The sequence below is a fragment of the Ascaphus truei genome, chromosome 1 (assembly GCF_040206685.1).
Source record: "Ascaphus truei isolate aAscTru1 chromosome 1, aAscTru1.hap1, whole genome shotgun sequence".
Lineage (NCBI taxonomy): Eukaryota > Metazoa > Chordata > Amphibia > Anura > Ascaphidae > Ascaphus > Ascaphus truei.
In genome coordinates this window covers 76140937-76152511 of record NC_134483.1, presented here as the reverse complement: position 1 = coordinate 76152511, position 11575 = coordinate 76140937, and the positions used below count along the sequence as shown (strand labels likewise).

The following is an 11575-nucleotide window of genomic DNA, read 5'->3' as shown; positions in this document are numbered from 1 at the left end:
TTTATTTTGTACACCAACCTCTTGTGTGAAACCGTATCAAAAGCCTTTGCAAAATCTAAGTAGACCACATCAACTGCATTACCCTGGTCTAAATTCCTACTTACCTCCTCAAAGAAACAAATAAGGTTAGTTTGGCAAGATCTATCCTTCATAAATCCATGCTGACTATTACTAATAATTTTGTTTTCCATTAGGTATTCCTGAATATTATCCCGTATTAAACCTTCAAGTAGTTTCCCTACTATTGAAGTCAGGCTTACAGGTCTGTAATTTCCCGGTTGTGATCTAGCTCCCTTTTTAAATATAGGCACCACATCTGCTTTACGCCAATCTTGTGGTATTGAGCCTGTGGAAATGGAGTCCTTGAATATTAAATATATTGGTTTTGCTATTACTGAGCTTAACTCATTGAGAACTCTTGGATGTATGCCATCGGGGCCAGGTGCCTTATTAACTTTAATTTTTTCAAGTCGCTTATGAACTTATTCCTCAGTTAACCAATTGTTCATTAATATGGAGGTTGTGGCTTCCTTCTGCGGCAATACTATTGAACTTGATTCTTCCCTGGTAAACACAGAGGCAAAGAATTTGTTTAATACCTCAGCTTTTTCCTTATCTCCAATAATCTGCCTACCCATCTCACACTGAAAGGGTCCTATATTTTCTTTTCTCATTTTTTTGTTATTAAGGTACTTAAAGAATTTTTTAGGGTTACCTTACTTTCTATTGCAATCCTTTTTTCATTATCCATTTTTGCTAATTTGATTGCCCTTTTTCAATTTTTGTTACAGTCCCGATAATTCTGATACGATGTCTCTGTCCCTTCTGACTTAAAGAATCTAAACGCCTTCCTCTTCTTGTCCATTTCCTCTCCTACCTGTTTATTTAGCCACATTGGTTTTGTAGTTTGTACCACACTGAGAAAAGACTATTGCAGGTGATTCTAAAGTAAGTTATCAGGGATGGACTGACAGTAATAAAGATGTTTTCTCAAGTAACATTAAATTATCTAAAGGGGGGGGGGGGTGCGATGTTTGTCAATCAAGTATCTTCTCTTCAATTATTGAAACTGGTCCTTTTTTTTTTTTTAAATAAGAGAACCAGGGAACGAGGAGGGCTCTGGCTGTGTAAACTCTTGCTAAACCCAGTTTTAAATGTTTCAATGGATTACAAGCAAAAGGTGACACTGTGTGCTCATTTGCATGTAATTTCCCAGAATCCCTAGCTGCAGTGGAAGCACTGTATGCTATCCGATAATGGGGGAAAGGCAGGGTTGCAGACCTGTCTGAAACGTGAATGTGCTCACAAGTGATATTCTTATTTGTTAAACACAGTGAAACTGTTCAAAAGGGAGTAGACAGAGGAAATTAAACCCCATCCGGGTACCATGTTCACAATCTAACTGGAAAACATGTTTATCTTGGGTAAAAGCTGTCAATCGGCCCGTAAAGCTTTGAATGCCCCATGATGTAGCTACAACATTGTGAGGCCTGCCACGCCAGGCTCCCCATATAGTAGTAGCTGCGTCATGAACCTTTTGTGCTCGTTTGCTATTCACGGGAAGGAGCAATCACATCATTGGGAAGTGCTGTAGGGGCTGTAGCACTCTGGTACCACAGTCCTTTCGGCACTTAATCCTTTTGAGTGCCTGAGGGGCCCAGCACCATAGGGCCGCATCGTAACCACTGATAACATGACGGAAGAAGAGTACTTTTCCATCGCTCAGCCGGCCAGATCACATTCTACAGCCGCACAGAGAAGAGGGGCACATGGCGTAACCGCTACATCATGGAGCCTCTGACGTGCCAGATCCTGTTACATGGTTGCTGCTATTGGGCACCCAGGAGGTTAAAGTGTTAACAATGTCCTGCAGAAAAGAAACACTCTACTCCGAATGAAACAGAATAGAAAATACAATTTCTTAAAAAATTGGAACATAACCCATTTTAAACTCAAAGGTCTTTGTTTAATGAATAGTCTGAACATGCAGGCTTTAGCATGGGCTGGCCAATAGCAATATTAACTTCAAAGAAGTCTGTCTGAAATAATTTTTCTTCTGAAATCTAGTCATTATAAAAATGTGTTAACTGGGATAAGACTGCAGTATTCTATAACACAGGTGTGAGTAATGTAAAATGAAGAGAGAAAAAAGATAATTAATTGAAAGGAAATGCCTTTTTGTGGAATTTTATAAAAGGGATTAAAGGATTAAAGAAATAAGATTAATTAGAAGTCCCCTGAAATGATTTATTTATTTTTTTCTTTTTTTCTTCTTTGGACAAAGATGTCTCCAACGTGTATTGGGTAGAAACGAAAACATGGGAAATCATTTTCAAGAATTCTTTGCAAATAAGCAATGTCAATTTTTTCCTTGGATGGTAAAACTTCTAATTTAAGTCTGGTTACCCAAAACGGAATATATTCATGTTTGTGGCACAAAGAATATGAACTCAGAAGTCATTGACATGATTTCCACAGGCCCCCCAAAGGCGCTCTTACTTCATTGCCATATGATTAAACTGCAGGTGAGGATTGTGGGTAATGACATGTAAATGAGCACATTACTTTTTCGGCTTCCTTTTACTTTTGAACATGGCTATTTCCCTTGTCAGTGGTTGAAGTGTGATAACAGAGTACTAATACTTTTTTTTTATATATATAGACTAATCCCATTTTCTATCCGAAGAAAAGGTTATTTTAGGAAGCCACTTTCCCGTTTCAAGATGTATGTAGTCCCCTATGCCTATGGGAACTACGCGGGTGACTACGCGTGCTGCTGTACCTGTTACTCACTGGAGGCCTAAGCCTCCGCCTCTGGGTGCCTGGGGTGAGCTCTTTCTCTTTGCGTGCAGCGCCTCCACCTGTGAGGGATCCCAGCATTGGTGGGATAACCTCTCACAGGAACCAATCACAGTAATGAATAATACACACACAAGGTATATAATTAATGTTTACTGAACACGCATGCAATAACAATAACTAACCCCCAGTGTGCACCCAATACCCAACATGTGTTGGTTCCCCAAAAGTACTGAGGGTGCAGTGGCACCAATACCCCTCGTGTCCTTCTCAGCAAGTGCCACCCAAATGTGAGGTAGCGCTACCCCTGTGAACTGTTGGTGCACGTGTATACCTTCCCGGGCACTCCTGGGCACGTGTGTCCTGGGCACTTCCTGGGCACACCCAGGTGCAGCTGTCGGATAAGGAACAGTCAGGTCCCACGCCGCGGGCCTTCGACACCAGTCCCCTCACTCCTTAGGGTCCTTATCCTCCTCACGAGGCGAGCTCCAGCTGGAGGGTCTCACCGGAATGTCTATAAATCCTGTGACCTGGTCCCAGGCCGCAGGGCATTGCGTGGCCATCCTGTCACCGGTGCAACAATATCGCATAAAGGGAAGAGTCCCTATCTGGGGCCTTCCCTACAACACTCCTCTTAGGGTGACTCTGGGCTTAGCTGGTGCCTAAGGGGCAAGCCTAGTCCAGGGGCATTGCTCCATGGACACTACCTGCTATCTTGCTGCCCTCTGTCCGACTGACTCGCGGGCTTTTCGCGAGAAGGATATCTCTTTCCTCCTGCCTGCGCGACTCCTATTGGTTGGCTAGCCCCATGTGGTATTTCCCTCCCCCCAGAGGATCCTGGGACTTGTAGTCCCGCGCTGCGTCTTGCGGAGCTATCTCAAGATGTCTGCCGCACTCTGCACATGCGCGCCTGCCCAAGATGGCTGCCCCCGCACTCCCGATCCTGCAGCAACCCAGCAGCTCCCCATCACCGGAGGTAAGGAGGAGGGGACTGCTACATATATACATTTTTTAAAGCTGCAGTTCAGTCTTTTTTTTTAATTTATTTTTTTTAGTTCAATAGTTTCATGTGGGCAATCTCTAATTACCTAAAGAACTGCATAGCTGCCGATCAATTCGTTCTCCGTCTTGATCGGCAAAGTTTGGCGACATCTTTAAATATGGGGAATATAAATCGTTGCTATAGGAACAAGCATGCTTGTTAAAATAGAATACAAGAACATTGGTCTTTCAAAGTTGTTTTTTTTAAAACAGAAAATGCTAAAAGTATTTTTTCTTACTACAGAACTGATTTCTTAAAAAAAAACACACATGCAGGATATTGACTGAACTGAAGCTTTAAGGCCAGTAAACGCTTCCCCAATGTTAAATACATACAGATGATTTTTTTTTAGTGAGTGACTACTAAATATTGTGGAAAAACTAGAGCACCCAGCTTGGCAACAATGTTAATACTGAAACATGTAATACTGGGGTTTCTTTAGTATAATTTGGCAGATGAACTTAAAACAGTACACTTTAAACTGTTATCATTGACTCCATTAAAGTCTCTGTAGCAGCAAAGAGGTTACACAGGTTCCTGCAAAGAGGTTACAAAATCTCCTGCATAAGAACATATATAACTTTAAAACCCAATGTGGGCCACTTCAGATGGTTTTGCAGATTTTATACTTGCCCATATATTGTGGCACTCTCTAAAGGAGAAAGAGACCTCCGATTGTTAGCTGCAGGAAAAGGTGGTGATGATGGGCACTCAATACTTTAAGGGATAGTCTGTGGACTGGTGCAGGATAGGCAGAGATCCAACTAAATGCCAGTACAATGAATATCACAGCAAGACCTGGCGCACACAGGAGCGCTAAACATAAGTCACAGGCACATTAAACAATGATGTATTGCAGAATTGAGTACAGCAAAGCACAGTGTTCGGAGATATGACCCTCATCCCCAAAACTAAGTTCTTGTGTGTGACAGGTCTTGATGTTATATTTACTGTACAAAAACAGTCTTTCTGTGGAAGAGGAAACTTGCTAATCCCCTCCGATTTGGTAGTTGGGTACATGAGAAGCCGGAAATTTCCAACCACATGGAAAAATAGTATGTGGAATTTTCCTTCAAGTGCAACACCTAGTGCTGCATAACCTTCTTTTTTTTTTTTTTATATATATCTATCTTATAGTGACTGTGTAGTGGACATTGTTGCTTTCAGTAGCGTGTGCTCCTCCGTTAGATAGAAATCTCCATTGACGACATTATTGCAAGCATTATTTATTTAAGATGGACAAACAGTAGATATATGTACACTTCCATGGAGCCAGAAAATAATGAATGCTTGAGTAAACAAATGCCTACACACCTATTGGAGAGTCTTTCTGATGAAGTGATCAACCCCTGAAGGCCAGGTATGGGGGAGACGGATCTGGCATTATTAAAGGCTGTAGATAGGGGTGTTTCAAGAGAGTAAAGTTAATATAGGTAATGACGCAAGGGGAGAGGACAACTGTCAGGGCAATTTGTTATATTTTAGAACTAAGACGGCTTCTAGATTGTGATGATTTGGATGTATTGCATAGGGAAAGGAGGAGGAAGGCCAGCAACTTGCCAGTTTACATTAAATACTGAAAGCTGGTAAGTATGAAGCAGTATGAGCGCTTTGGCTATCCAGTAGGACGGCATTTTACCCATTTGGCATATATGGTAGTGGGATGTGGCTAAAGTGGAAATTGTATTTATTTATAAAAAAAATTACCAGGAAGTAATACATTGAGAGTTACCTCGTTTTCAAATATGTCCTGGGCACAGAGTTATGATGACAAATACATGGTTGCAAATATATAGTTACATTAAGTGAGCAGGGTTATAAATTATATACAAGACATTGCATGCACACTAAGAGATATGTTATAGGCGTATGTAACTAACAATTGCAGACCAGATTAAAATGTGAGACGGCTTTGGATTTGAAAGAACTTAGACTGGTGGCGGCTGTGACAGTCTCCAGTAGATTGTTCCAGTTGTGGGGTGCACGGTAAGAAAAGGAGGAGCGGCCGGATACTTTGAGCCGTGGGACCTTGAATAGTCTTTTGGAGTCAGATCTCAGATAGGTGCTGCATGTGGTAGGGGTGAGGAGCTTGTGCAGATGGGTGGGTAGCTTGCCCAGAAAGTATTTTGAAGACAAGACAGGAAAGATTAACTTTTCGCCTAGACTCAAGTGATGACAAATCTAGTTATTTGACCATTTTGCAGTGATGTGTGTTGTAGTTGCATTGGAGGACAAAATGGCATATTGATTTGTAGAGGGTGTCAAGTTTGCCAGGGTGGGTAGGGGGGGCCCGTGCCATATACTATGTCCCCATAGTCTATAATTGGCAACAGCATCTGCTGTGCGATACGTTTTCTGACCAGCAGACTTGGACGATTTTCCCCACCTAGTGCACCGAGTTTTGGTGTACTTTATATCAGCAGCCCCAACTGGGAGTTCTAAGAAGTCTGTGGGTTATCCTGAGGATTGCTGAGAAACATTGAGCAACAAAAACAAAATACAGACCTAGATGCTAGGGGGCAGCTCTTGTATAGATTCATTTTCTTTCTTTCACCAGCGGAATGAATGGCCAGAAATGCAGACTAGCCAATGATTAATAATTTGAAAGCCTATGAAGGGCATTTAAAGATTAAGAACATTATCAGGAAATAGGCTAGACTTGACCATGAAGAAAAGAAATGTAGCCATGCTTCAAAAAAATGTATACAGTACAAAGTAATGATAATTCATGCAATATGGGCTAAGCCTGGTTGGGGGAAAAAAAGCTTGCATAGGTTAGTGAAGCGAGTTTTAAACTTTGGTGTATGCGAAGAGGTAGTTGATGATCAAGTTAGATATGTTTTATTTTCCAGTACTCAAGGATTGATACTTGGTTATTACTTTTCTTGTATTGTTGTAGTTATTCCAGACTGTGGGGGATAGGAATTCATCTTCTGAAGACAGTAAACTATTTGTTGGCAAGGATTCCGTTTGCAATAATCTAAATCCAGGATATGTTTGTGATTAAACATTGCAGATATCATTGTGCGTAATTTATCATTTTAAGGCGCATAATGAGACACTGCATTTGCCTAAAAATACACCAGAAAATATATTCAATATGCATTTATTTGAATGGAGCTGACCTCTTTTCTGCCGCAGGGAAGACTGCATTCACAGCATGTTAGATTAAGGGATGCGTATTTTGGCACATATTCAGTGATTGTATTATTGTGACATATGCTATGATGGTAAACATGCGGACAATGAAACAAATCCGCATAGTAAGGCTGCGTTTAGAGTGCCTGGCGACGCGACGTCACTCAAACAAATACATTGAATCCGTCACATACGCTTATAGTAAGCGCGACGGCGACAGAGCGACCAAAATTTTGAAGCCAGTGAAATAAATGTGTGTGTGTGTGTGTATGTGTATATAGGCAGTCCTCGATTATCCGACATAGGGCCTCATGCAGAGAGCAGCGCAAAAAGGAATCTCGCCATTTGCCGGCGAAAATGGAGCTTTAAACCGCCGGAAAAGGCAAGTTTTAAAAAAAGCTCCATTTTTTTTTTAATTTTTTGCTTGAAATTCGCCGCGCGGCTGGAGAGTTTCTAATCTCTACAGTTTTTTTTTCCTGCCGTATGCAGAGAGCCGCGATCGCCATCTAGTGGCTGTTCGCGCCAAAAAAATGGCGCGATTTTCAACATTTTTCCTCTCCACCAAGCAGCTGGCGCTCCGCGGACGGTGGAGGGGGAAAAAAAAAAACGCGATTTTTTCCCCACTAGTTTCAACAGCGCTTATAGCGCTGGTTGAAACTCTCCATATGCAGAAAGGCTTGTAAATGCAGTTTTCTGCCCTTTCTGCATATGGAGTAAAAAACTCTCCAAAAAAGCTAAAAAAATTTCCCCCTCTCCAATTCTAAATAGCGCTGCTCTCTGCATGAGGCCCATAATGTGTTACTCAAAATGGCGTTGGATAGCGAAACGTTGTAAAGCGAAACACGTTTTCCCATAGGAACACTGTTTAAATGAAAGGTTCCGTTCCTGAAGGCATTTTTAACACTAAAATACACCAAATATTTTACGCAGGCAATAAGATATGTAGCACACATTATATAGTGTGTATATACTACGTTGCCAAGCACACTCACACACACTCACTCGCCACACGTGACTGGTTTAGAGACAATCACAGAGCGCTGCCCTCCTCCTTGGTGATGTCACTGGCCTTGTCACCAGCGACGTCGCTTAAAACTAAAGTTTAACTTTCGGCAGTGGCGACAGGTGAAATCATCGGTCGCGTCGCCGGCACTATAAACACGGCCTAAAGATTGCATATTTTTTAATAACAGCATTAGTAGTATTAACACATTGGAAACTATGTATGCTTCAATTTACAGATTTCTCATGTAGACGGATTCAAATACATAATGTGTTTGTATAGTTGGAGCAAGTGTTGCATGCAATAACTGTTTGGGGAAATTTTGAGAGATGTGAATGTTTGGGGAAAAATGAATTAACAAAGACCTACTACGAGAGAGAGACAAATGCTGGCACACTCCACTTTCTGTGTCCAACATAAAATAAATCTGTATATTTGTGTTAAACAACATTTTTGGAAATTCTTTGACTACTCCCAAGCCTCCATTGTGGGTTACCTGCAAAGGTGTCAGCAAGACTTCTGTATGATATGCCTCTCCCATCAGCTTTTTTTTTTATTTCGCATCTTTTCAGGTTTCACACCACTACTCCCTTGTTCAGTGCCCTGCCCCTATCACTATTTACTTCTTTCTTCATTTTTCTTCTGCAACGATTTCTAAGCTTTCAATATCACACTGTGCCATTTCTATGGTAACAGTGCATGCAAAGCTGGAGGTTGATAGCTCCCCCACAGGCTATGCGAATGTGAATAGAAGGTAATTAAGTTGGTGGCTACCAGTACACATCAATTGGATAAAATGCTGGCTTTAGTCTCCTCCATTCAAACGCCCATGGCGGTGTTCTTGAGGTGATTTAAAAACCTACTTCCACCTTGGGACCAAAGTGAACTTGTAGTAATGATATGGTTAGTGGGTTAAATGCAGGTGATGTTGGTCAAGTATAAGCATTTCTCTTATAATGTGTGTAATATACATGGTTTAATGGTTCTACAGTAAGCAAACGGTTTGGAGGGTGTTATCCAATTGTTACTTAATCTCTTTAGAGATGAGACATTTAGACAAATTGCAAATCCCTGCATTTTTTTTTTTTTAAACGCAATTATGATTCTATTAGCCAGGTGGCTAAGATTTGAGGTCCAATAAGTATCTTTTTGATGATGAATTTCAATTGAACCACTGAATGTAAAAACATTTATTTTTCACAGGACAGAGAATATGGTTTATATACTGGGCAGTTTAATTTGAAGGTGATTTAATGTCACTGAATTTATTTATTTTTACCTGCTAAATAAGACTGGCCAACAAATAAGGGACTCGTGAACATAGCTAAAAATTTACTTTTTTTTTCCCTTGCTGAAAAGGCAGTCCAATTACCTCCCGAAATAACAGTTTGGAACCCATGTAAATGGTTTCATTCAAGGGGCAATCCATTTTTAGGCTTGAAGTGAACTAATTCTAGTGATGTTTTAAGGGTCTCACTTGGGAGGGGGGTGATTTCCTCTGGTTACTCCCTTTTTGTGTGATGTCACTGTGTCCCCAGGAAGTGCTTATACTGCAAGAGCCCACTTCCCCATAACTTAATTGGTTCTGTGGTAAAGGTAAAGAAATCACTTGATTAAAAACACTTCCCCATTCAGAGGCCACTAAGGCCGAGGCCCCGGTGTCGGTGCAGCTGGCATCTCCTGTCTGCGGTGAACTGCAGGGGGAATGACGCAGGGCGGGGGGCGCAGCCATGATATCACCCGGCAGGTTCGCCCTCATTGGCTGAACCACCCGGGGGTGTGTGGCCAGCGCTCCCTGCAATGCACACCATAGCAGGGACCTAACCTAGGAACTTAATCTTGTAACTCATTTCCCCAAAACTGAAAGCAGCCAACCCTTTGCCGTTAGCACTGTTAGACTTTTACAAAAAGTATGTTTTCTGTGGAATTGCATCTTAAAATGAGGCATCCTTGAGGCAAAACAATTTGGTGTTGTGTAAAAAATCATGTAGGTTAGTTTTTAACTCAAGAATTCTGATGTAACTATGTATTTCCACCTTTTTACTTGTCTGGCACTCATGATGATGTCTTCCATAGACTGCTCACCCTCTCTCATCCTGTTTCCTACAACTTTTACAAGGCGCGTTCCTCTCCCCCCCCCTCACCCTCTGTTGACCAAGAACCAAGCAGAAAAAGTAGTGACATCACACAAAAGGGAGAGAGTACAAGCCCTCCCAAGTTCCATGTTACCATCCCTTTTTTAAATGAGACTGTAAGACATTTTACTTGTAACCATCCTTAAGCAGGCCATTGGTATTTGTACACTTTGCATGCAGTGACTGCACCATCAACATTTCTGTTATTCAATAGCTCCCATGTGTTCCGTGCATACTGCTTGTAGTCAGCACTTATAATATATTTGGTTGTGTAGTTTCTATTATGAAGACATTTTGTGTTATGTTTTCCCAGTGATATACTGCTGAAGACATGATTGATATAAAGGCTTGGGCAGAATATGTGGTGGAATGGGCTGCCAAGGACCCATATGGCTTCCTTACGACCGTAATCTTGGCCCTCACCCCGTTGTTCCTTGCGAGTGCAGTACTGTCGTGGAAATTGGCAAAAATGATCGAGGCCAAAGAACGGGAGCAGAAAAAGAAACAGAAACGCCAGGAAAACATTGCAAAAGCCAAGCGGACAAAGAAGGATTAAGAGGAAACTAACTAACCTTTTTATAATGTAAATAAACTAGTCTTCAGCTAAAGACGTTCTTTATATTCATCATTTTTTTTTTTTTTTTTTTAACGTTTCAAAAATGTTTCCAAAAATGCTTGATCAATCTGGAAATTCATTGCCGTACTTTGAACACATAGCTGTCGCCTCTTGAACATTATGTACATTACATTGTGCAGCTCCCTAACAATTCTTTGGTTGATCTTTCCAATATATTTCTTTTACGGTAAAATTATTTATTTAAAAGTAGATTTTTCTCAATTTTTAACATTTTATTCTGCATAGCAAAAAAAAAAATTCTGTTTTTGGTACAAGAAAAATTGTCTCCACTTTTACACTTCACCTTAATTTCCCTTTTTTCTTTTTTTCCCTATAACAAACCAAAAATGTAGTTTGTGGTTTTAATGGGGCATCCAGTTTCCGACTGCTATGGCTCAATGGATGGAAATATTAATTACTAATTGATGTGGAAACGGCTTTTCTTCAGGAATCTACCAAAAATGTTCGATTTTGTGTACGTCCGTGTACTAACGTTAATCTTTAGTAAATTACCAGATGTTTAACTTTTTGCATATCCATGTTTTTTAAAATGAATTTAGCCCAGTTTAATTTTTTTTTTCTTTTATTACTTAAAATAAAATGTCTCAATTGTTTTGCTTTTGCAATCATTACATTATAAAAAGTACATTTCATCTTGATGCTTCTAGAGCATATGACTGGCTTAATGAGGCATATACCTAGTTTAAGCCAGATGAGACCTACCCAGGACTTGAAAGTCCTGAGGAGGAATTATTGCTATCAAAAGGTACGCGTTTGGCAAGACCACACACTGACTGGGGAATGGCATTGACTGGCATATTTCAGGCAGGAAAACAATACAT

At 40.8% G+C, this 11575-nt stretch overlaps 1 protein-coding gene across 1 annotated transcript in view; it reads left to right on the top strand.

Moving 5' to 3' along the window:
* The window catches only part of SMIM15 (small integral membrane protein 15), a 16117-nt gene extending 4771 nt beyond the window's left edge, over positions 1-11346 (top strand). The window contains exon 3 of the mRNA XM_075589766.1: positions 10431-11346. Coding sequence (XP_075445881.1) covers positions 10449-10673 — 225 coding nt within the window. The 5' untranslated portion in view covers positions 10431-10448 and the 3' untranslated portion in view covers positions 10674-11346. The remainder of the gene's footprint in view (positions 1-10430) is intronic.
* Positions 11347-11575: the final 229 nt, after the last annotated feature.